The sequence below is a fragment of the Pogoniulus pusillus genome, chromosome 4 (genome assembly GCF_015220805.1).
Source record: "Pogoniulus pusillus isolate bPogPus1 chromosome 4, bPogPus1.pri, whole genome shotgun sequence".
NCBI lineage: Eukaryota > Metazoa > Chordata > Aves > Piciformes > Lybiidae > Pogoniulus > Pogoniulus pusillus.
This window is the reverse complement of record NC_087267.1, coordinates 16,868,065-16,893,904: the sequence shown is the minus strand read 5'-3', so window position 1 is coordinate 16,893,904 and position 25,840 is coordinate 16,868,065. Positions and strand designations below refer to the sequence as shown.

General features: G+C 39.7%; 1 protein-coding gene across 1 annotated transcript in view; it reads right to left on the bottom strand.

The window, feature by feature from the left end:
- Positions 1–4,535: 4,535 nt before the first annotated feature.
- Positions 4,536–25,840, bottom strand: part of XPOT (exportin for tRNA) — a 32,737-nt gene continuing 11,432 nt past the window's right edge. The window contains exons 9-25 of the mRNA XM_064142252.1: positions 24,513–24,749; positions 24,159–24,197; positions 20,474–20,536; positions 19,445–19,569; positions 18,427–18,571; positions 18,153–18,272; positions 17,875–17,969; positions 17,063–17,132; positions 16,404–16,642; positions 15,348–15,633; positions 12,431–12,620; positions 11,046–11,162; positions 10,845–10,960; positions 9,692–9,739; positions 7,104–7,175; positions 5,949–6,005; positions 4,536–5,027 (exon numbers count right to left, since the gene is read on the bottom strand). Coding sequence (XP_063998322.1) covers positions 5,001–5,027; positions 5,949–6,005; positions 7,104–7,175; positions 9,692–9,739; positions 10,845–10,960; positions 11,046–11,162; positions 12,431–12,620; positions 15,348–15,633; positions 16,404–16,642; positions 17,063–17,132; positions 17,875–17,969; positions 18,153–18,272; positions 18,427–18,571; positions 19,445–19,569; positions 20,474–20,536; positions 24,159–24,197; positions 24,513–24,749 — 2,046 coding nt within the window. The 3' untranslated portion in view covers positions 4,536–5,000. The remainder of the gene's footprint in view (positions 5,028–5,948; positions 6,006–7,103; positions 7,176–9,691; positions 9,740–10,844; positions 10,961–11,045; positions 11,163–12,430; positions 12,621–15,347; positions 15,634–16,403; positions 16,643–17,062; positions 17,133–17,874; positions 17,970–18,152; positions 18,273–18,426; positions 18,572–19,444; positions 19,570–20,473; positions 20,537–24,158; positions 24,198–24,512; positions 24,750–25,840) is intronic.

Genomic DNA, 25,840 nt, shown 5'->3' with positions numbered 1-25,840 from the left:
GGCGCTGGAGAGGCGGAGCGGCAGAAGCACCGCCTCGGCGCCGGGGCCGCCCGGGCGGTTCCAGCCGCACTCCACCCAGAGCTGGCCGGCGCGGTGGCAGGGCAGGCTGGCGGGGGCTGGCTGAGCGGAGCGGGCGTCATCGCCGTCCGCTCTGTGAGCGGGGGGAGGAGCGGCAGCTGCCCCTGCGGCGAGTGAGGCATTAAACACGAAAAGAGCTGGGATACGGCGAAAAGTAGAACCAGTAAGTGCCCAAAAAAAGGGTCGCGCTGGCTCTTTCAGCTGGGAAGAGGTCCACAGCGAGCGAGCTCCCTCCGCTTCCGGCGAGGATGGCTGGGGTGGCTTTTTTGCTGCGTAACCGCCTCAGCCCTCAGTCCGTTCCACACTCCCCTCCTCCGTGACCCTCGCCTCAATTCCTTTTCCAAGAGCCAGGCTGTGTCTCCACTCCCTGCTATCGCGCTCCGTTTAACCCTTTTAAAAGCTGACGAAGGAGTGGTAATGTTCATACCTTGTGCTCTCCCCCTTACTCTAACAGACGAAAGTGAAGAAGAAACTTCCGTGCTGGTCTTTCTTTATGTCTGTCCGGGAGCGGTGCAGTTCCAAGAACTGGTCTGTATAGCTTACACAGGGAATAATATCGGTAACTAAGTTACATTATGCATATAACTGTTAAGTATTGGGACGAAATAATAAAAACAAATGTTTGGTTGTTTTTTTCCTTCTCCTTCCCCAGCACTTTTTTTTTTTTCCTGCTCCTCTGCAGTCCCTGCTTCTCTGATCTTAAGGAGTTGATGCATAAAACCTTACAGGTTTTGTTTATTGTTATGTTACCTGTCTTGAGCAGAAGTCCACATTGTGGTTTTTTTCTCCTTTGGGGCCAAAATAAAGATGTGATGGTTTGGGAGTTACCCCTGCCCCTTCTTGTGAAATCACCCAGACTAGACTCAGCTGAGCTGAAAATGAAGAACGAAGCTTTATAGTTACAGCTTAGCACAATATACAAGCAGATATTTACCGCATATGCAGAAATATACAAGTTAAATAAATTAATACAGAAAGACAACAGCCCTCCCAGAAACCAGAGTCCCCAGGAGGGGCTCCCAACCACCCTTCCATCTTCTTTCCACCCCTCTACCTTATCCCAGACTTTGCCTTACATTCAAGGTGAATTTGGAGGATTGACCAGGGAGGGTGGGAAAGCAGAAGGCTTAGTTACACAGACAGCAGCTTAGGGAGAAAAGTGCAGGCAGCCAGAGGAACACAGCAACTGTGTTACCTAAGTTTGTGTTCTTGTTTTTATACATCTCGGCAAGCCTCTGAGTTAAGTAGACATCACCACTTTCCTTTTCACAGCCCATAATCTAATTCTTCTCACCAAAATATTCTAGCTAGCTTCAAACCAGCACAAAAGGATACCAAGCTTCTTCCAAAATTCTGCTTTATACATTTTATGCTGTTTATAAAAGCTTAAGATTTGCTAGCATCTGAACTTTATTTTGTAGTACGTCTGCATTACAGAGGGAGTAGTTCTCTGCCATAGTCACATTCTGCCCTTATAACTTAAAAAATGCTGCAGTGCTGCTCAAAAGTCGTTTATTTCTGCCACCCTCTCCTCTGTATCTAGCTTCACAAAACTTTTTTCCAATCACATGGATGACACACATGAGTCATCAAATCATTTGGCACAATCAGGACGCCAGTGAACTTCTGTCTGTATCTGGAATCATAAAAACATAGAATGGCTTACGTTGGAAACGATCTTAGAAAGCATCTACTCCAACCGCCCCAGCATGGGCAGAGATGCTTCTCCACCACACTCAGTTGCTCAAGGCTTCATCAAACCTGGCCTTGACCACCCCCAGGAAGGAGATATCCACAGCCTCTCTGGGCAATCTATTCCAAAGTCTCACCACTTGTGTACTGAAGAATGTGTACTTGCTTCCACTTCTGAGTAAATCCAAGTTGTCAAGCTCCCTGGGTTGATACTTTTTTGGTAGCAGCTGTTTTAAATCACAGTCTCATTCAGGCCAAATGGTCTCTGGTCCAACCTTAAAGCAGGGCCAGTGCTGACATCAGATCAGGTTCCTCAGGACTTTATTCCCCTAGGACCTGGACTACCTCAGCTCCAAGGTCACCGTGCATTTGGGTCTGGCCACTGACCTCAGTCACAGCAGTTGCCAGTCCATGCGCTTTCCCCGGCTCTCAAATCAGTGATGATGATTCATACGGGTCACATTATTCAACCTGTCCTTTTTTTTTAGGGTATATTTGTAACATATTCACTGATCTTTGTGAAAGAAGGATCTATTCTAAATGTTTCACAGGATGAATCACAGGGAAAAATATTTAGAGTAAGAATAAGAAAAACAGGCACCAAAATGGAAAGTGTCATTACAGTTTCACTCTGGAAAATTCTCCTATGCTTCTGTCCAGTTCCTTTCAATGCATTAGTAATAGTTTGGGTATTGCTCACCTCTCTTGAATTTGGATTCTTGTTCATCAATTCAGCAGCCTATAGCTCTAAAATACTAAACCTCTTTGTCCTAACCATACAGCTGTAGGAATTGAAGGCAAAGCTAGCATGTTCTATACAGTCTTCTCATGTGTAGCTGTTAATGCCAGAACTCAGAAAAGATACTTGGAAAAAACAAGGCAAACTGAGCATAGTCAGAACTGAGAGGATTAAAACAAGCAAAATACAGTATCTTGTTCTAATCTTTTTCTTGAGAGCCCCTGAGCAACCTAGCACCAGTGACATAAGAACAGAGGAGAGTGGCAAACAAACACAGTAGATAATTCGCTGAGAAAAAAAAATCCAATAGAATTATTTAATTTTTTTTAACACAGAGTGAAAAATTACATCTTATCAAACTTAACTAAAAAGACAACTGCTAACTCTACTAGTAAGTCAGGTGAGAACAGTAACTGTAGAAACTCCTAAGAAAGTTAAGCATTGCTTTTCCTATCATTAACACATTTTCTAAAGAAAACTAAAGATTTTACAGCATTTACTTCTACAGTCAAATTGCTTTCTGTATTTGCTTTAAATATGTAGGAGGCATCACAGCTGAACCAAAATAAGCCAGCCTATTCAGCAGCCAGCTTCAGCTGGAGCTGCCTTTCATAGTTCTGTGTTATCTAAGCCATTTTGTTTTCTGTAGTTCTGCAGAGAGAGAAGGGAAGCAATTCTGAGATGTAGTATGGTTCTTACTAGCTTGATCTTGTTTCCAGCTTGCCACTAGAGAATTCATTTCAAAGCTTTTTACAAAAAGTACAGATAAATGCTTAGAAGCAGACTTTAGTCTCAAAGCAGTCCACACATACTCTTCCTCTTGTCCTATAGTTACAAAGCCATTTGGAAGAGTTCAGTAGAGTTTTGGCTGATGTTGATAGTAAAGTCACACTATCAGATTAAAAAAAATACTATTCTGGAGCTTGATGTCTCTCACTTTTCTGAAATGCCTGAAGTATATACATAGTAAACAACTAACATGTAAAGAAAAACACAGAAACAGCATGTGAGAAGGAAAATACTTTGTGCTGGAGCCAAAAATGCAAAACCAACCTGCCAGTCTTCAGAATCACCAGGGCATTCACATAACCTGCAGGTAAGTACACACCTCACAGCAAACTGGAAACACCAAATTCAACAACCCAATACAAACTGTGGACAAATACAGCCACCTATGCCTTTGTCACAAGAAATTTAGAGAGCCACTGGTGAACAGGAAGATCCACTGAAGATTAAGAAAAAAATCCAAGCACCAGAAGCACTTCATCTGTGCTAAAACAGAGTTAACAATCCTCTTTTGATTAAACACACCAAAAAAATCAGGAATAAACACATTTTGTAGGAGTGATACGGTCTTGTTGAAGACTAAAGGTAGGAGCCCTTTGCTCCTGATTTACTTTATTTTCCATTTAAATTAGATTAAAAAATCTAGCACCACAGTCTCAAATAATGCTCATCTATCTATGCTAGAGGCAAGTCAACTTTTTACCACGGGCATCGCTCCTTGAGGAAAGAATTAAGTCCCATGCATGGGAAAACTTCCCCCATGAAACAGCCATTGAACTTTTTATGGCATAAAATTAAAAGAATGGGCAGAGCAACAAACTAACCAACAACTGATACATTTTGGGACAGAGACAGCAACACTCCACTGAAGTATCTGTACAGACCATTGAACCTACTAGAAATACTGCAGTGAATGCAATTCTTTCTGCCAGCATATTCCACACATAAGACTGCAATACAATTTATTATCCAAGCATCAGAAAAATTGGTGTAGTCGACTCAAATGTAACAGCCAGAAGGTTAAAAGAATGCTGTAGCTTCTAAAGATTCAACCAAAATGATTTGAAGACACTTAAAATTTCACTGCATAAAAATTTATTTGTTATTCTTTACTAAAAAAGGTAGAACCAGATGCTACTTTTAAATGAAATCATTTATTAAACCAATCTGTTTTATAGGAGGTATATATATATATATTTTATCATTAAGACAACTTCAATGAAATTATTATCTACAAGAATGACTTTGATTGTTTTATTTTCATGTCACCATACATGAACAAATGAATTTTATGTCTTATGAAAACATTTGACTTGGTATCAAAAATGTACACATTTTAATAGCCATTGCTGTGGTCTGAAGGGGTTTTTACATTTAATTTCAAAAATAAGTGTCATTTCATTGCCATACTTGTTACAGCATATGCTTAAATCATCCTATACATAAAAGTACTATGCAGGTATACAGGTCATTTTTCATGTTGTCACATACCTTCATGTTGGAGACAAAAGGTGAGGGATTTGCATTTCTCCTTTTTTTTTTTTTTTTTTTTTTGAAAAAGGCTAAAATATGTACTGATGTGAGCACAAAGCAACATTTCTTAAGAACAAAACCAGTTTGAATGGCACAAGAGTTAGCAGTTTTATAAATTAATAACCAGAGCTCTGGATTACAGAAACAGGTACGTGAAATTCCAGTACTTTCCTCAGGGCTTTGCTCTCTGGAAGAATACCTGTTAAAAATAAATATTAGAAACCCACATTTTAAGAGAAAGGAAATAGAAGAGATGGAATGGCTGAGGTGCTAGTTTGATAGAACTCATTGAGTCATTTAACATATTGGTTATTAACACACTAGAATCATAGAATCAACCAGGTTGGAAGAGACCTCCAAGATCATCCAGTACAACCTAGCACCCAGCCCTAGCCAGTCAACCAGACCATGGCACTAAGTGCCTCAGCCAGGCTTTTCTTGAACACCTCCAGGGACAGTGACTCCACCACCTCCCTGGACAGCCCATTCCAATGCCAATCACTCTCTCTGTGAAGAACTTCCTCCTAGCATCCAGCCTATACTTCCCCCAGCACAATTTGAGACTGTCCCCCCTTGTTCTGTTGCTGGTTGCCTGGGAGAACAGACCAACCCCACCTGGCTGCAACCTCCCTTCAGGTAGTTGTAGACAGCAATGAGGTCCCCCCTGAGTCTCCTCTTGTCCAGGCTAAACAACCCCAACTCCCTCAGCCTCTCCTCATAGGGTTTGTGTTCCAGGCCCCTCACCAGCTTTGTCGCCCTTCTCTGGACACGTTCCAGCACCACAGGTTCATGCACATGCTCGTGCATTCAACTACACTCATGCTATCAAAAATGATTTTTTTTACATGTTCTCTACAATTACAGCCTCATTTTTTTGCCGTTTCAATTATTAAACATAAGCCACAAGAACATCACAGATTGCAAGGTGCTTAGTAAAAGCAGAAACTCTGCGGATTTACATTTGGTGTTTGCTTCCTCTTTCCAAGTAACTGCTTAATCCTCTATAGCTAAGAACTATTCAGTAATTCAGTATTTCAGTTTTACTTCAATCCACTACCAACACTGAATTGTATGACAAAATTCAAATAGAATTAAAAGCTCCTTGAAGTAAAATCTTTACCTTTAAGTAATTTTTGAAGACTTTAGCATCAGGCTGCTGAAGTGCTTGACAGAACTCCTGTAAGAGAGAATAAAGACATGCTAAATAATTAAATGAAGCAACAAGACAAGCTGAGATATGGTGGGAACATACAGAATCCCTTGTATGTAAAGCCATTGATATTAGTTTGTATTTTCCCTAATGTACAACCAAAGAAAAGCATGTACTAGATAGAAGACTGTAATAGGTTGTGACAGGCCAAGTGCATTCTATAGTGAGGAGAATTTTATTTTCAAATACAGGATATTACATTAATTTTTAGCTGAGTAGAAGGAAACAAGACTATCTATAAGGACTACAATCAAGGAGATTATAAACCTTCAACTTTTGCAGTAACTTGATGGCTTTGAAATGAATACTTGAGACAAACAATTGACTGTAGACTACAGCCAAATATGTCTGCACTTGAAAAAGTTATGATTATAGATCAGAAAACATTGGGACAAGAGCAACAGATAATGCCTGATTATTACATATATTTAATGCCACTTAAAAGCTCTACAGTTTAAGTCTTACTATGAGTACAATGGTTTACTAATGGAGCAAACCTGATTACTGTAGTATTCAAACTAGCTGCAACCAAAATTGTCACCTTCCATTTGAATTTCCTTACCACATGGCTGGTGATGCTTAATGCTGAGATAATGGTGAGGTGTAAAGTTTCACTTCTAAGAACTCTTTCATTACTCCAAAATAAGAACAACCCCCCCCCCACAACACTGGACATGATTTTTGACAGTAGAACCAGTAACACGGCTTCAATTTCTACAGTGTTGAATACAGCCTTTATCATAACACTTCCTACACATTCAGCATTCTTCATTTTACTTTTAAGTTACTATTCCAAGTTTTCTGATGCCTCTTCCTCAAGTTAACTTTGAGTTAAAGTAGGAAGGTGACTTAGTCATATGCACTCGCCTTTTTCTTTCCCCTTTCCTCCTCCCAAGGTACTCTTTGCAGCAATTCTACTCTTGATGCTAAATTAATGCCATTCCGATATGCAGTATAAGTTTTATTGAGGGATGGTAGGAGGTTACATTTGTCAGTATTTGTTTACTTTCCTTTAGCATTTATGATTAATAAGAGTTTTCCAAATATTCTTCTAGGAATTCCTACCTGAATTATCTCAGGAGCTACTTGCAAAGAAGGCAAATACTCTTGCTGAAGATACTGAATGCACTCAGGACCCTAAAGAAAAGTAGTACACAACTTGATCAAGCATATTTTTGTACCAATGCTAAGTCATAGCCTTACATTATATAGCACAGAAGAGTCTGAAAACAGGTTTACAATTACATTACACAGATGCTATGCATATACAGTGCTAAATGCTCATGTTATTCTCAGCTATCAATAAATAGGAGATTTCTCTATCGTGGCATTAAAGAGTGCTACTATAATTTGGTATCTTTTGTAGCACAGCAAAAGAATGCATTAAAAGCTGCACTGAAGGATTACAGTATGGTCTGTTTGTGATGTGTCAGCTGTAAAAATCAGTCAAAGAAGAAAGTAGTCCTAATTTCACTACCTTAGATATGAAAGAAAATAAGTGAATAAAAATTTGGCAGTATCTGTCAACTGCTTTACCATACTAACCCCACTGTGGAATTCAGAGCCAAGTACCTCAAACATTGTGTTAGTCTTCTGAGAGAAGCAGATAAAGGGGTCTGTTTTAGCTAACAGAGTTTTTATTTTCTTTATCTGCTTTTATCAGATGCCTCTCATCACAAGAAGGATTACTGTACACTGGCAGCATACAAACACCACCCAATATATCTGGGACCTGGGGGTTGTTAACGACAAGCAACTCGATACAAGCAAGCAGTGTGCCCATGTGGCAAAGAAACCCAATGGCATCCTGTCTGGGATTAGAGATGCTGTGTCCAGCAGGAGTAAGGTGACTGTCGCCTTATACTCAGCCCTGATGAGTGTTCAGTTTCGGGCACATCAATACAAGACAGATGTGGAGGTGCTGGAGCAAATGCAGGAGAGGGCAACAAAGCTGGGGAAGGGCCTGGAGAATAACTCTTATGAGGAGTGACTGAAGGAGGTGGGCCTGTTTGGTTTGAGAAAGAGGAGGCTGAGGGGAGACCTCATTGCTGTCTATGGCTAGCTGAAAGGACACTGTGGAGAGGTTGGCGTTGGTCTCTTCTCACAAGTGATACAAGAGGAAATGGCCTCAAGCTGCAACTGGGTAGGTTTACACTAGGTATTAGGAAAATTTTTTTCACAGCAAGGGTGGTCAGGCATTGGAATGGGCTGCCCAGGAAGGTGGGGGAGTCACCAACCCTGGATGTGTTTAAAGGTCATTTGGATGTGGTGCTTGGGGAGATGGTTTAGGGTGAACCTTGTAGTGTAGGGTTACTGGTGATCCTGATGGTCTTTTCCAACCTGAATGTTTCTGTGATTCTGTGATCTACCAGAGGAAAGTAAATCAACTTCATATAGAAGTAGAACATGGTATATACAGTTCACATGAAGAGATAAAGATTCCAGATGTATTAATGGTGTTAAAAAGTATTTGTAATACAAAGTTATTTCATTTACCAAAGCTTGATTTTTTCTCTTCATTACGTTTGTGGAAAAAGAACATACTCAGAAGCTCTCATCAATTAAAATACAACCTCCTCTAGTTTATAACCGCTTGTAATTTTTGTGTAGTTTTTCTTACACAAGTAGAAGTTAAATGGTGTCACAGGAAACAGTAATGCAAACAGTTTCATGTCCCATTAAAAATGGAAAACATCGATGCTATAGTGTTCTATTCACTAGACAATGCAAAATTCATTTGTTCTGTAAGTGCTTCTCTACTTCATCTCTGGCACAACAAAAGATACCTTTAGCTTTCACAGACCTACTCTAGAGTATACTCCACTGAAAAATGAAAGCATGCTAATCAATGATTTAAGCACAGCAACAATCAAGTGAGCGGATTTTTCATCTTGATGAAGGCTCAACGGTTGGCAGTAATCTGTGGAACTACTAGCTCAATGTATAGGGTTAACACTCCTGGGGGAGTGACCCTGAACCTGACCCTAGGGGTCTTGGCCCCTCCTCAGGGGTGGGCCACACTCCAGGTGATGGTTAGCCCACTCCCCCCACTTCCTGCGGTATAAAAGAGGAGCACTTCCTGCTCCTCGCTCTCTTTTTCTCTTGTCTCTTTTCGCCCTCTTTCTCCGTACCTGCGTTCATGACCGCACACACACACTGATACTGCATACCAGCCACGAGGCAGAGACACCATCACACTACTCGGGTTGTATCCATCCCTGTTTTGTATTTTGCTGTTTTCCCTTCCTTATCCTTTGTAAACTCCCCTACCTCCAATCCCTTTTTCTAAGTTATTGTTAAACTTTTCCTTTTTAACTTCCAAATCGAGTGAGATTGATTTATTGGGGTGTCCCTACCTTTTATCTCTCTCCCTGTCTTTTGGGGAAAGGAGGGGGAGGAGGGGAGGGCACTCTATAAACTCTATAAATTGTCATTGGGTCTACCAAATTTATAAGAGTCTCTGGGAACTTGCATTTGAACCCAAGACACTCCTGTATCCCTGCACAGCATTATATTCAATCTCTAATTTTTGTATAAAGGTAGAGTAGTAATTCACCTTACTAATCATGTAACTTTTAGAAACTGATAAAAAACATTAGGAAGAAAAAAAAAACCTTCAAGAGTCATTCTGTGCAAAGTATAATGAAACTTACCCTTTTGAGATGAATTGTTTTTAACGTCACTGCACATTCTGATAATGCCTGCAAGGTAATACATAATATTACTGTTTGATTGGGCTATTGGTTAAGAATTTAAAGACAGGTAACCCAATGAGGCCCAAACCAGGGGCTAGTACACACCATTATTCCCTCATTTTCCCCTTGCACAATGGTAATGGTAACCAAGTCTCAACTTGCCAGTTTTTGTTCCACTCTAACCAGAAAAATTGTCACAGCTGAACCCAAAATGAGCTTGAGAACATTCACCTGTGTCTCTCCACTTTTACTCAAGAGTACTTAATAAGTAACAGAGGTCAATGTTAAAATACTGAGATCTTCAATTCTCTAGCTTTTGAACACGTGAGCCACATAAAACAGTACCACACTAATCAGTAATTAATCATCCAGGTATCTGTTGTGGTTTGAGGGGTTCTCAGGGAGCCCCTTTTGGACTACAGAGACCAAGACCTGTCCTAGGGGACGGACTGGTCACCCCTGGATATAGTAATTGTGTTATACAATCCCATAATCCTGCTGACAACCTTTTAAGAGAGCAGCAGAGTCAATTAATTCTCTTTTCTCCATTCCTTTTCAGCTCTCCAGAAGGATCCTTATCTAGGTAACTATGTCAAGAGTACCTTTTGGCCCCCAGCCTTCAAGGCTGCCACTGCAGTGAATTTCTAGCTGTGGTATCCAGGCCTCCTTTAGGCCTAAGTGGGAGACAGTGGCGGCAGGGGTGTAAATGAGCACTGGGGTTTTGGTTAGGCTGGAGGGAAGGTTTTGGGGGAGCTCTCATGTATCCTGCATCTGTATTAGGTGTTAAGGATTCATGAATATTGTATCTTTTCCTGCGCATCTTTAAATACAACTTTTCTGTATTCCTCTCCAATTCAGCAAGAACATTATTATTTTACTGCCCTCCCTCTTTCCTTGAAGAGTAAACTGAAATAATCTCAGTCTGTCATGCTCTTAACCAAAAAAACCTACCACCTCAATATAAAAACCTACTACCTCAATATAAAACATCAGGGATTTCATTTTTGAGATGATGACCTTTAATACTGCATGACCACTGCAGGTTTTGGTCTTGAATCTACCCCAAAAGAATGAAAACAAAAAAGAATAGAAAAATGTCCATAATACACACCAGTACTGTCTGGGCATCTGCTAAGTCAAATGTTTGCTTCAAAGGTGCTAAGAAACATGCAGGAACAATGTGTTTGTAGACAAAGTCTGCAAAACCTACTGGTCCGTCTTTACCTCCTGTGAAGAAAAACAACATTTCATGTCCAATTATTACTTCACTGTTAGAAGCTGCTGCAGAAGAATTATGGAAAGACTGCCTTACCCCAAAGCTCCACCAGCTTGGAAAGAATAATAAAACAAGTCTTCTGTGCAATAGGATCTGGGTAATCCACTGCTCCTTGAATGACAGTGAACAATATACGCTCCACATTCTCTGCACCTTAAACACATTAAAACGAGCTTGTCATTTCAACTTGCAGCCTAAAATGTTTCTGTATTCTTACAGTATTTTATATAAATACTGACCTGGAAGACATGCTGCAACTTCAAAAATGCTCTTTTTTGCACAAATCTCAAATATTTTTGGGAAGTTTCCCCTACGATGCAAGACAACTCTTGTTTAGATTATAATTGATGTGGTTCTGGTTTTTTTTCTGTGTGTGACTTTGTTGTTGGTTTTTTTTTGGTTGGTTGGTTGTTCTGTTAAAGTTTGGAGATTTTAATTGTTCTTGTGATTTTAACACACACAAAAAGGTGAGGGGGTACCTTGATGTGCTTATAAATGCAACTTCTCTCTGCCCAAACTTGGTAGGTAATTAAAATCTGCTGGCACAGAAGTTATTCACTTATCTTCCACTATACAGAAAGTTATTATTGCTCTTAAAATTTCTGCGTTTACCTCTGTTTGATTCCATTAAAAACCTATTGGCCCTTCACAACCACCAAGTGCCTCTTTCATGAAAGCCCTCACTACCTCTTAAGGCTATCCCTTTCTTTACCCAAATGTATTGCCATCAAATTTAGGAAGGGAGAAAGAATTCTGAGCTCCACCTACCAGATGAATCACTTTAAAGCCCCTCAAGTCCCTAGTCATTTTGATGAAATACAAATGGAGATAATTACTTAAAGAATCAAGCAACTGGTGTATAGGGTTAACACTCCTGGGGGAGTAACCCTATACAACTGGTCATTCCTGCTGTGAAAGGCACTAAATTGCATTTGGCTATTAAAAGTGATTTGTAACTACATATATAGCAAGTCACACAATGATGTGACAACAAGATCAGATAATTAAAAAAAAATAACAAGTAGTCCTTGATGTGTCTTTCAGAAAATGAACACCACAATAAATACTAGTAGCTGTGAGTGGTCTTGCTCAACAGTTTGAGCACTGCTATACATTGTCATACACTGTCGTTCACTAAAGCACAATGATGCACAAGGATGTATTAGACACCATTCTTGTCCCTATAGACAGAGCAAGCACAGAGAAGCTGAAAAGATCAATAGGAAAAATATGCCTGCCACAGCTGGATTTCACAAATCCATATTCTCGTGCAACAGGGAAGCTGAATACTGTATTTACATCAGTCCATTCTACCTTAGCATAGTTAATAGTACTTGACAGGAAGTAGGCTTGTGATTTTTGTAGACAAAACTAGATGAGAATAACCATAGCACCATCCTTTGGGAAAATGAACTGCTTACCTTGATTAGCTATGACTTCACTCATTCCACTGCCAGTTACTGTCTGCAGGAAAGCAAAGTAACTCCTCCGTAACATTTGTTTTTCTAAAGCAGCAGACTGGTCGTTTTCTTCTGCTGGCAGGAGCAACACCTCAAAGATTGCATGAAGTAGTGGCATAAACATCTGTTGCAGAAAAGGTGAAACCTGTGTCTGTGGAGATCAGAAAAGGACATCAAACACTTAGAAAAACTGAACATTTCAAATACAAAAACCTAGGGGCTTGTTACAATTCTCAGCTTTGGTTCACCTTTCAAGTTAGCAACTTCATTTACCAACTACTTAGAACAAAGCATCAGAGTCACCATGAACAGCAGTGCATCTTGACTTGCATGCTACCCATTTCAACCATTTCACAGTCCAGTCTGATCCAGTGTCATTTTGAGTAGGAACAGAAGCTTTTTCATGATTTATTATCCTTTAATTCAGACAGATGTTATTTCAAATTCCCTGAAATATCAAGAGGGGCTGTTGTAAAGCCATTGTACTTATAGCAAATGCATCCCCAAGATTCTAAAAGTGGCAGCAGGCCACCTACTATAGCAGTTGTCTCTAAAGACTGCTTTAAGAGTTTTAGCGTTTAACCTTCCCTCAAAAGTATTGAGACTAGGGAAGCTACGATCTTTATTGTAACAAGAATGATACAGTGTCATACAGAGTGAAACATTACACTTGAACATGGTATGTGTCCAATGTGTCCAGTCTTGCTACTGTGACTTCTGGGACCTTCCCCACCCTATGCAGACTATTTAAAATTACCTCCTGTTATCTTAAATAGCTTTCAGCATAACTTGTGAAAAGGACTAAAGGAATGAATTTAACATCCTAATCTCTGAAGTAGCTCTTTCTTTCAAAATTCATTTTCCCTGCTCTGCAGGTAGCATACTCCAGAGGTCCACATCCTAGATTCACACAGGTATATGTCTCTGTTCTACTGCTCTCAAAATGCACTTCACTCACTTACAGCATTTTCAAATTTTGCATTTTGCTGAAAGACTTTTTTGACACTGTTTAAAGCATTTCTTAACTTTCTCATACAGCATGAATATCTCATCCTCATATTCTTGTATTGCCTCCACGGAATGAACCACAATTAACAGGTTAGTGGCTTCATCTATTCATGCATTTCAACTGTTTGAAACCAGAAAAATAATGCAAGGCTACATTTCAAGAACATTTCATAGAATCATAGAATCAACCAGGTTGGAAGAGACCTCCAAGATCATCCAGTACAACCTATCACCCAGCCCTATCCAGTCAACCAGACCATGGCACTAAGTGCCTCAGCCAGGCTTTTCTTGAACACCTCCAGGGACGGTGACTCCATCACCTCCTGGGCAGCCCATTCCAATGCCAATCACTCTCTCTGTGAAGAACTGCCTCCTAACATCCAGCCTATACTTCCCTCAGCACAACTTGAGACTGTGTCCCCTTGTTCTGTTGCTGGCTGCCTGGGAGAAGAGACCAACTCCCACCTGGTTTCAACCTCCCTTCAGGTAGTTGTAGACAGTAATAAGATCACCCCTGAGCCTCCTCTTCTGCAGGCTAAACACCCCCAGCTCCCTCAGCCTCTCCTCATAGGGTTTGTGTTCCAGGCCCCTCATCAGCTTTGTCGCCCTTCTCTGGACATCTTCCAGCACCTCAACATCTCTCTTGAATTGAGGAGCCCAGAACTGGACACAGCACTCAAGGTGTGGCCTGACCAGTGCTGAGTACAGGGGAAGAATAACCTCCCTTGCCCTACTGGCCACACTGTTCCTGATGCAGGCCAGGATGCCATTGGCTCTCTTGGCCACCTGGGCACATCTTCAGCCTACTAAGCTCATCTTCAACCTACTAGATTGCTAGATAATCCGTTGACAGCCCTACTCCTTTACAGAGATCTATACCTCTATTTCAAAAATTGCATTTTTCAGCCTACTTTGAATAGTAATGCATCAAACCTCTGCATCAAGATGTTGTAAGCTGATATTCTTCCCTATCCCCACCTATCTGGTATTTCCATATCTGCGTATCTTGGAATTCTCCTTACAAGAAATGACAAAATTCACTTCAGAGCTTCCACAGTTCATAATACTAGCATAACACTTTGGGGAGGGGAATTAATCACATACAAAAATAACTTCCTGCTGCAAGTAGTACTTTATTTTAAAACACTAAACCCACAAATTTAGAAACAGCATAAAATTCTGAGACAAATCACATATTCATTTCATCATTTTATGTCCAGCAACATACAACTGCATTTGAAGACTATGATTTGAGTAGCAGCCTTAGAAATACACTTACTGATCATGGAATCACAGAACTGCCAGGGTTGGAAGGGCCCTTAAGCATCATCTAGCTCCAACTCCCCTGCCATGGGCAGGGACACCTCGCATTAGATCAGGTTGGCAGAGCCACATCTGATTTAGCCTTGAAAACTTCCAGAGATGGAGTTTCTACTGTCTCCTAAGGCAACCCGTTTCAGTGTCTCACCACCCTCATACTGAAGTTCTAACTAATATCTAACCAAAATCTCCCCTCCTTTAGCTTGGATCCATTTCCCCTAGTCCTATCACTACCCAACACCCTAGAAAGTTCCTCTCCAGCTTTTCTGTAGGCCCCCTTCAGATACTGGAAGACCACAATAAGGTCTTCTGGGAGCCTTCTCTTCTCCAGACTGAATAACGCCAATTCTCTCAGCCTGTCCTTATAGGAGAGGTGCTCCAGCCCTCTGATTATCCTTGTGGCCCTTCTCTGCACACATTCCAGCACGTCCATATCTTTCTTGTAATAGGAGCTCCAGATAAGTTTCTAACACACAGATATTTTTCTGGAACCAGAAATTAGGAGATATCAGCAACAGTTCAACCCTGAAAAGCTTGTGCAATATCATACCTTAAACTTTGCTGTTATTTGGTTTATGAGAGGAATGAATTCTTGAAGATCTTTTGCTTCACAATCTTTAAGCATGTGTTCAGAGGCAGAAGGAATGAACGGAAGAACTTCCTCCTCCAGGCAAATAATCATGCGGTGAAGGAAAGTGCGGACACCACTTCTCAGAACTTCCTTTTGTAATGGACAACTGAGAGCTGGCAAAAACGTTTGTAAGCAGTCCAGATAAACCTCTGAGCAACCACATTGTTTTACAGTTTGCTTATTGCTGAAAGCCTTGCTGGTTCGGCTGTAAAGACAATACACCAAGCTTTATAAGTTCTTGTTCAATACTGTGAAGCAGCAATCCCAGAATCACAGATTGGTAGGTGTTGGAAGGGACCTCTGAGGATCATATAGTCCCATCTCCCTGCTAAAAAAGAGTCACCACCTACTGCAGGTTGCCCAGGATCATGTCCAGGGAAGTTTGGAATCTCTCTGAAGGAGGAGAATCCACAACCTCTCTGGACAGCCTCTGCTACACCCTCACAGGAAAGCAGCTTTTCCTCACGTTCAGATGGAACCTCCTGGGTTCCAGCCTGCACCCACTGCCTCTTGTTCTGTTGCTGGGCACCACTGAAAAGGGCAATAACCCTGAGAACAATGCACACTTTAAAGCCCACACAGTAACCCAGAACACCACATTTAATGAAATGGAAGCCAAGCACTTCAAACAATACACAGGATTATTTGATAGAAAGTGGCTATACTTGGGCAGGTTATTTTAGAATTGAATTCTAACAATTCACAAACAACATATGATTAGAATAGCTACATATAATTACTTGAGGAAGAGAACAGATGCTGGTTTCTTATAAACTTGCTCCATAGTCTCTCTATCTACACCTACAGCAGCCTTTTCTAAGGGAACTGAACTAATTTTCTGGACTACCACAAGAAATTCCACCACCATTAACTATTTTCTAGGTCAATAGGTAGAAACTCAGTCCCTCCTCCCAATAAATTCTTCATGTTTCCCTTTTACTCAAACCAGAAACAGAATCATTGTGCTGTACCTACCTAGCAAACCCAACGGCATGATTGAGGCAGTCAGCCAGTGCCATCTGTCTGTCCTCATCTTGTGCCATCATCAGTTTTTCTAACAATATTTTGAACTTCTCCATCAGTGGAGTCAACAAATTCCTCATCAGAACCTGTTTTCTTTCTGCAGAGTATTCACTGTTAACTATTAATACTCCAGCTGTTTCATAAATGAAAAGTTGATCATCACTGCTTAACAGAGCCTGGTAACCATTTTCCTATAATGGAAGATAACAGAAATAATTCAACAAATGTCCTTTATCAAAGCTGTCTTCTCAATGCTTATAGATACTACTCTTTGTTTAATGACATCTAAGTAATCTCTACAGTACCTTTAGAACAATTTTATTCTCTTTGTATTTAAGTAAAATGGTTAAGTACAGGTAAAAGCAGTGTTGAAGGAACAACTATTCTTACAAATCTCAGATAACCTTCTATACACACACCCATCTCCTACTTGTACCCTCAGAAACCACATAAGCAAGATTATTGAGATAGAAGTGTAAGCATGCAGATGATCTCACACCAAAACCAGCAGGACAATTATTTGAGTTTAAACGTTTGCATACTAAGCTTACAATAAATATTCAGTCATGCTGATGAGTAAGCACAAATGAAAACCTGCTGTAAATACTCACAGGAGGAGAAAGTTCTAACAGGTCTTGTATTCTATTCAGAACATCTTCAATAAAGGGATTCATTTGCTTACTGAAGTAAAACACAAGTACATAACATCATTTAGAAGCATGTGCACTTTTACAGGTTTCCTAGTGTTTTATTTAAGCTGTAAAGCTAGACAGCAAACTACCTTCTCAATAAAGAAGTCCCCTTTAAATAACAAAGCACTGCTGTAGAAAAATCTGGCTTATGGTCCTTGTGGTAGGCCAGATAGACATAGTAGAGTGGGAAATAATACTTTCCTTCTCTTATATTTTAAAATATGCATAAATAGCCTTACCTATCTGAGTGAAATATTTTCACTAACAGTTGAAAACAGAGTCCTTCTGAAATTTGAACTATCTTGGAACTTCTCCCACCGCTACATTGAAGACATGACTGCCAAATAAGTCCAAGAGGATTGGGCTCTAATGTACTGAGGAAACTGCTGTAAACATTCAGAATTTGGTCAGGGACAGAGAAGAGTTACACTTGGTAGTCTCCAGATCCATTCACTCAACTCTGCTCACTGAAGAAAAGCAGGGCAGACGTTTGAATTGTTGAGCAGTCTTAACATCTAAACAAAATAAGCTAGGCATATATATTCCAGTTCATTTTACTGTGATTATTCTTCCATGGATAGCTTAGCATTGCACAACAGGGAAATCCCGCTCTAGAGTGCTCGTTACTTCATTGCAGTCCCCTTGAAACCCAGTTTCAATGACAACTGTGATGCACAGAAGTACTGTGATAAATTCAGTGCCTTTTGGATACATTAAACAGCTTTACTCACTTAAGAGACTTGACAAATCTGGAAAAGAGGTAAGCTGTTCGACTTCGTACTTTGGGACTTGTATGGCGAAGACCACGGTGATCTAAAAACGCCATCTGCAATCAAGAAAGTACCTTAGCCTTAGAACCTCTGAACATAAAAGGGGAAAGCTAATCATCCTTAATTCAAGATGATTCAAGAAACTAAACCTCTTTTGTGACATGCAGAAAATAAGAACATTTCCTAAGCCTAAAGAACTTAATCTTTTCTAGTAAAAAATGTAAATGAGATGAACTTACTAAAACACTTGGAATGTGCTGAGGTTCAACAGCAAAAAATTTTTCATATCTAACCACTGTTTCAAAGAATTCCAGGGTCACTGATGTATGTTGATAGGCACTAACACCAGAAGTCACCAGCTGCAAGTAAAAGCATTAACAAGTTAGTTCTTTAGCCATTTCTGAACACTAAACTACTATGTAAAGTGATGAGCTGGTAATTAAGATGAGCCATTTGAACTGGAATGCTCTAGTCTGAGCATTTTTAAGTAGTGCCCACAACACCCATGCTCACCGTTCTCATCATGTCTTGTAAAGCTGTAGCTTTTGTAACATCACCAGAGAAATGAGCACCATGAGATACAGGGAGAGCCTCAGCCAGCATATACAGCAGCCTTATTGCTACTTCTACTTCCATAAATCGTGTAGTCTGCCAATTCCTAGAGAAAGAATACAGACATCATGTTAGTGTGCAGCAGCTTGTGAAATAATCACAGTTCTATCATCTCAGTATTTTCTTCTTAGTCTTCTTCAGATGCACAGAATAAAAGACTAGATTTAAATTAAAAAAAAAAAAAGGTCAATGTTAAGATCTACACAGTATTTCAGGGTGTTTCTGGAAGTCTTTATCCACAAATGCAGCACCTCTCCATCAGGGTGCTATTGATTTTCTTCTACCAGTTTAAACTTGAAAGCTATAGATTTCCTTAAATGCTTATTTTGGTACAAAACCACGTGACAGACAGGTCATTCAGCTTTGCTTGAAAAGGGGGCTCACTGAAGAGCAAGGTACAAGGAATCCACCAACAGTACTCATTCCCATTTGTATTCATTCAATTGTTATCCTAGTCAGGCAACTAGTAATAATGTTTATTCATTTATGTGCATAGTTTCCAGGATTGGTTCTGCTCTTTCTGTAAAAAGTACTTTCCCTTTGTTTCTCTTCCCTATCCAACCGTGGTCACTCTGATAGCAGTAATACATAAAATTGTCACATCTTATAAGCTCTTAATTGAGATGTGAAGTTAACACCTGCCCAAACAGCTGGTGCTGTGTAAGTAAGCAAACAAACCCCAAAAACGACCCCACCCCCACAAAAGTTGCCATTTAAGGTTACAAAAAGAAAACTTTCTTCTTTCTAAGCAGCTGCATAAAAGATGGTAACAGTCATACCTACAGTGAAGTTGTAACAAGATCATTCTATCACTAGGTTTTGCCTTGCTACATAACATTTATAGTCATTACACACTTGTGACAGTTACAAAAGGCAAATAAGATAGAGGCATGATGTAAACAAGTTAAACTCAGCTTACTGAAGTGTAGTGTTAAAAACTCTGCGAACAGATGCCAGGAGCAACTCTGGTGAGACCTGAGCAAGTCTGTCCAGCAACAGTTTCAACTGTTTCCTATACTCCACAAACATGGCTTCATCTTCACCCTATAAAACACTCAGGTCAGCAAAGCTCATTTTCTCATGTTCAAATTCATTTTAGGCAATTATACCCAAACCCAAAACATGCACATACAGAAAAAGTACATCACGCTCAGAGAACTCAATAAAGCTCACCCTATGGTCTTGCAACATAACAGCAGGTTCCTTCCTTGGCTGGTTGTAATATATTGAGATTCACTGCGTTCAGTCCAGACATATATTAAAAAGGCTTTCCAAACTGAAAACTAGCCAAAGTACCAGAGAGAAAATGCCCTTGGCAAAGCCTTATTGACCCAATTCTTAAAAGCTGACTCACTCCTCAGACATGTTCCTTCTCAGCATCTAGCTTACTTTTAAAATTAAACTAACAAAACATATATGATAGACTGCAGTTTATGTTAACATTTTAAACAACATAGCTCTCCTAACAGCCTAGAGTAAAAGTAAATCTAACATACTGAATCGTTTTGCTGGCTGACATATGTAAGGATGAGAGGAAAGTGAAATCAAAGCTTGCATCTCTTTTAGCTTATCTTTGGAAATAGCTTCAGCTTAAATAGTTTCCTTGTACAACGTTTTTCGCACTTTTTTGTAAGGCAGAAGTGAAGTGCAGAAACACACAAATTCACACTGAAAAGACAGCTAACAGCATACTTGTGTTTGCTTAGCTCTGCACAAATGAAGCCAGAAATATTCTCCTAACTGAACTGGCTTGGCTATCCCTTCACTATGTTGCTTTCTCCTACACTGATAGCTTTCCACGTAAGAAAACTCTTTTAATCTGTAGGTATACCTCAGCCTACAAAACCCTTGCTTCTTACCCTCAAATAAGTCAGGATTTTAAAAGTAAGCAGATTTTACTACATGTAATTTAAGTTGCATTTGTCTGCTTATTCGTGTAACACAATACCTCATTTTCAAAATTGTATTCTTCATCATATGTCAACTTCTTCATGACAGCCAACATGATTGCCTAAGACAAAAACAAACCCAACTGTAAGTGTAGAAACAGACAAGTGGTAAGATGCAACAGTTAAAATCCTACAGGAAAAGAAATGTTAAAGCAAGCACTTACAAATATTTTAAATCGGATTTGAATTCTTTTCAGAGGTTTAGCAGAAGTAACAGTCCAAATTAAAACAAATAGATTATATCCAAAGAATATACAGATGCCATTCCAGATACACAGCACAGATGATTTGGAGCTCGCAGTCTCTGACAGTATTATCTGGCTTTGTTTCCTGCTTTTATTCTGTGCTGTTAGGTTCACATTAAACAATAAAGGTGACTGAACTAGGCAGATAAAGCTTAGCAAGTTATCCAAGAAAGTATTTTAAGAGGCAGGTCAACTTAGCCCTAACATTATCTTCTCTAATGGCTCAACACCCTTGAAAGTCTGGGATTTTTTGGGACAGGTTAACAAGCTGAACTGGTTCAGCAAAGAATCCAAGAGTAAAGAGCCAGGAGCAGCAAACAAGAAAAACGAAACCCTCCCTTTTCAGCAGCAGCAGATTGTTAGATCTTAGCAGGGACTGTCAGGAAGGCCTACTGAAGTCTCACACTCTAAAAGCTTTCATCACTTCAGTCCTACTAAGCATTTGCTAATTTAGGTTACTTGAATTCTGACTCAGTGTCTAAAATACATGGAGTACTCAATTCCATCAGAATTACAACAGATGTTTGATCAGAGCACCTCATCCCTATTACCTACTGCCAAGAGAAAAACCAAGCTTGTGCCTTTTTTTTTCCATGATTAAATTCAGTAGCCAGTTGCTTTTATTACAACTATAGCAAATTAAAAAGCTGACTGTATCAGCAAGAAGTGGATTAACAGTTTGTGGCTCTCCTCCAGTACTGGAGGTTCTGATGGTGGACAGTAATAAAATTCAGACAAGTAAAACCAAGAAATAAAGAAAATGTAAATAACAGCAGTCAGCAGCACATTTGCCAAATGAATCATGATTACATGTTTTCATTTTGAGTGCAAAACCTAAGTTCTTTAATGCCAAAATGGATCAACAAATCAAACTAAGGTGAAGTTCTTGATCCTACAGAAACAGGCACTTGTAATACTTTGAGGAAGAATGTGGTCAAACAGTAACTATAGAATGGTTTAGGTTGGAAGGGACCTCCAAAGGTCATCTAGTCCATGTGGGGCCTAACCTTGAATATCTCCAGGGATGAGGCCTCAAACACCTCTCTGAGCAACCTGTTCCAGCGCTCAATTACACTCATTGAATCTTTGGGAAAAGTTCTTTGCAATCTAAATCTATTCTTCTCCAATTTCAAACCATTGCTCATTGTCCTATTGCTGCAGGCCTTCATAAACATTCCTTCTCCAGCTTTCCTGCAGGCCTCTTTCAGGTATGTGAAAATTGGCAGTTAGGTCTCCCTGGAGCCTTGTGTTCAGGCTTTTGATAGACACCAAGTGTCAGAATTACCTGTGAAGAAGTCTCAGCTTCTCTGTAAGAAGCATCATCAAGGAATTCAAACAATTGCAAAACATTAGCATGATATGGTTGTAAGGACTTCCTAGGTACAAAACTTTAAAGGAATGCTGCTAAACACACAATTGAAAGTTTAAGACAGTCTATTTTCTGTGTCCAAACACTTTCCAATTATGAGTTGGATGAAAGAAGATCGGGATGATCACTTCACAGTTTAATGCAAATCCTCAACAAGTGCTCAGTAAAATTAAGAAATAATCTAACAGAGTTTTTCAGTGAAACAGTAAGTTTAACAAACCAACAGATGCTGGGACAGTTAACAGTCATATTTTAAGTGTCTGGTGCACTGCAGTAATAATTTGGTTTGATACAGTTATAAGAACAAGAGAGACAAAGTAACAAAATAAAAAAATTCAGTGATGTTATAAAAATTCTCTTGTGTAACCTCATCTAATTTCCAGACAAAATTAGATCAAGATAACCTAGACCAGTTTTTCAAATTCAATTTGTCATGTTAGAACAGACACAGAATTTCTCTGTAAAGGAAGCACAGTTGTCAGCTGTACAAACTTACAAAATGCCCACACCAATCTAACCAGTTTAATATCTAAATTAATATATCTATATTCATGAAGAAGGAAAAAAGAAATTCAAAGAGGACTGCACTAAAAAACACAGGTAGAGTTTCCTACTTCCAAAACCGGACATAAAATTGATCTTATTAAACTCACTACAGATAAATGCAAGCTTATGTATAAACTCAGGTATATAAACTTAATGTACAGTTTAACATAACATATAACTGCTCACTGTAAATACAACAGTTCTGTGAACTGCAGCTTCTTTTGTAAGTTTAACTTGTGATACTATCAAAGGTTGACTTTTATGAAAACCCTTCCCATACTTCTCCCAAGCCTTTAGAAGTAGGGTAGGTTTATTATGTAGGAGCTGTTCAAGGCAAGATTGGACGTGGCACTTGGTGCCATGGTCTAGCCTTAAGCTCTGTGGTAAAGGGTTGGACTTGATGATCTGTGAGGTCTCTTCCAACCCTGATGATGATACTGTGATAAAAAAAACCACCAAAACTTCAGGAAAAAAAAAAGTCACAGAATCACAGAATTGCCAGGCTTAGAAGGGACCTCACATCTATTTCTAGCCCCCCTGCCATGGGCAGGGACACCTTCCAGTAGATCAAGTCACCCAGAGCCACATCCAGCCTGGCCTAAAAACATCCAGGGATGGGGCTTTGTGCTAGTTTGAAGCAGGGTAGAATGTTTTGGTGAGAAGAACTAGATCGTAGGCTGTGAAAGGAAAACAATGGTGATGTCTACTCCCCTCAGAGTCTTGCTGAAGAAGAAAGGAAAACATTAGATGACACTCTCGCCATTTTGTCTCACTCTCTGGCTGGGCACTGACTGAGCTGCATCTCCCTAACCTCACCTTCCACTCACTTTTGCTTCTTAACCTCTTGGCTGAACCTCTGTTCTTCTTTAGGACTGGGGTAAGGTTGAGAGGGGCAGGGGGAAGGTGCAGGGGTGGTTGAGAGCCCCTCCTGGGGACTCAGGTTTCTGGGAGGGGAGTTGTGCTTCTGTATTACCTTTTACCTTGTATATTTCTGTCTATAACTGTATATACTGTAAATATCTGCTTGTATATTGTGCTAGCTGTAAATAAATAGCTTCATTTATATTCCCAGAGCCAGCTGAGACTAGTCTGGGTGATTTCTAAAGTGTGGGGGGGCAGGGAACACCCAAACCATCACAGGCTTCCACCACCTCCCTGGGCAACCTGTTCCAGAGTCTCACCACCTTTACAGTGAAGAACTTCACCCTTATGGATCATTCCATCAACAGAACAGACTGTACAGGAGCTTAGCAACATACATTTAAGGATTGCTTGGAAAGACTAGCTCTGAAACAGCTTTCATCTTTATATACAATTTAATACAGGTTTATTAAAGAAACAGTTGTAGTTAGAAGATAGAACATACTGTCCTTACTTTTAAGTCTTCCCTTTTAATTATTTTCACATGCACATTTTAAGGCCTGTAAATAACACATGATTTGTTTCTTCAAAATGAAAGATTCTGATCAAATGTATTCACAGAAAAAAACCAAAACAACACTCTAGTAAAAAGAAAATACTTACTTCTACATTAGCTTTTTGTTGGTCTGAAAGGGCAGAAAGCTGTAAAATAAATTGCAAATGTTATTTTTTGAGTAGTAACTCTTATTACTGATAGGAGGTCTGCTTTGTTAGAAGTCACACAATCTGCAAGCCCTCTTTCCACTTAACACAATATTGAACCCAGCTCCTTTGGACTTCTAAACACCACCACAGAAACTGCATACCCACAGCCAATGAAGATGCTGAATGCCAATTAATCAAAGCATCTACTTTGCAAATCGGATTGTATATAGTGTGAGACTCATGTATTCCCATAAAAATCAAACTAAATCATATGTCAAAAAGTGATGTCAAACTGAAGCCAGACATATTTACTTGTTTCAAGATGTGAAGGTAGTCGTAACAAAACCCAATGATATTAGATGAGATGTCGTCGTCTTCGTGGATTAGCAGCTGTAACATTAGGGCCACTTTCGCTTCGATAGCTTGCAGAGTATCTTGAGCACTCTTCATATCACCACTTTTTATCAGTTTAGTCCAACTAGCTATTAATGCTTGCCCCATCCCATTGACCAGTTTAGAAAATCTGGCCAGAAAATCCACATCCTCTTCCTGCAAGAAAAGACACTTGGTTAGAAAAACCCGAGCACTAGCAGAACTCATGTTTAGATGGCATGATCTTACAGATTGTACTATCTGTGTCTACTCTGCAGAAATAAAACAAACATTTGTCTCCTAGGTGGGAAGTATAATTGCCTGGTTCATTTTCCCTGAGAAATGGAGAGAGAAAAATAAGAACAATGCCAGATTTGGCTGTCCTCCATTACACAGCAGTAGCTTGCTTCATCTCTTCAGATGTTTCTCTTTTATTCCAAGAAACAGGTTCAAAACAAAAGCAGCTGCAGCACATACCTACCATAAATTTTAGGCTGTATTACAGAAAAATCTTTTTATGAGATAACATCTAAGAATTGACAGCTGTAGTTCACTTCACAAATACTGGTAACGAGTAACTTTCAGTACTGCCTGTATCAGTGAGTTAACATTAAATATTTATGGCTTGCTTTTGCAGAAACACATTGATCAGAATACAGATGCTGTAGAAAAACAGAAGAGTAATAAGTCTTCCTCAGAAAGACTAAGGTAAGATTTTTAGAGGAACACCTTCTGGATTGATGACTGCAAACCATTTTTGCATTTTAGTATGAATATGAATTTGACCAAGGTCTCAGAATGAAGAGACAACTGCCTTGCAATCTAAGGGCTGCAGCTTCATAAGAGCTGGTTCTCCTTTCTAAATGATAGGTAGCAAACAGCTGTTCCTTAAATACTGCAACTGCCAGGGAATGTGTGTTTGGTTAGTAAGTGTATTTTTCCAGCTTGTAGATAAGAGTATCAAGCCTCAGATCTGACGGCACAGACATGCAGAACAGCACACATGCCTTTAAGAAAGCTCTTTTTCCTACCAATTGTTCACAGCTGATCGAATATCTCACCCTAAAATCTCTACCTTTGCTACAATACCTGTTACTGAACTGTCAGAAGAGTCAAAAAATGCAGAAGCATTAGCAGTAAGCACAACGTGCTTTAGGAGAGCAACAGGAGTTACACAATATTACCATGCTTCTAAAACACAAAACTCATGCAAAGAAGAAACAAAATGAAGTGTACTTTAAAAGAATATGAAATATTAACAGCAACCT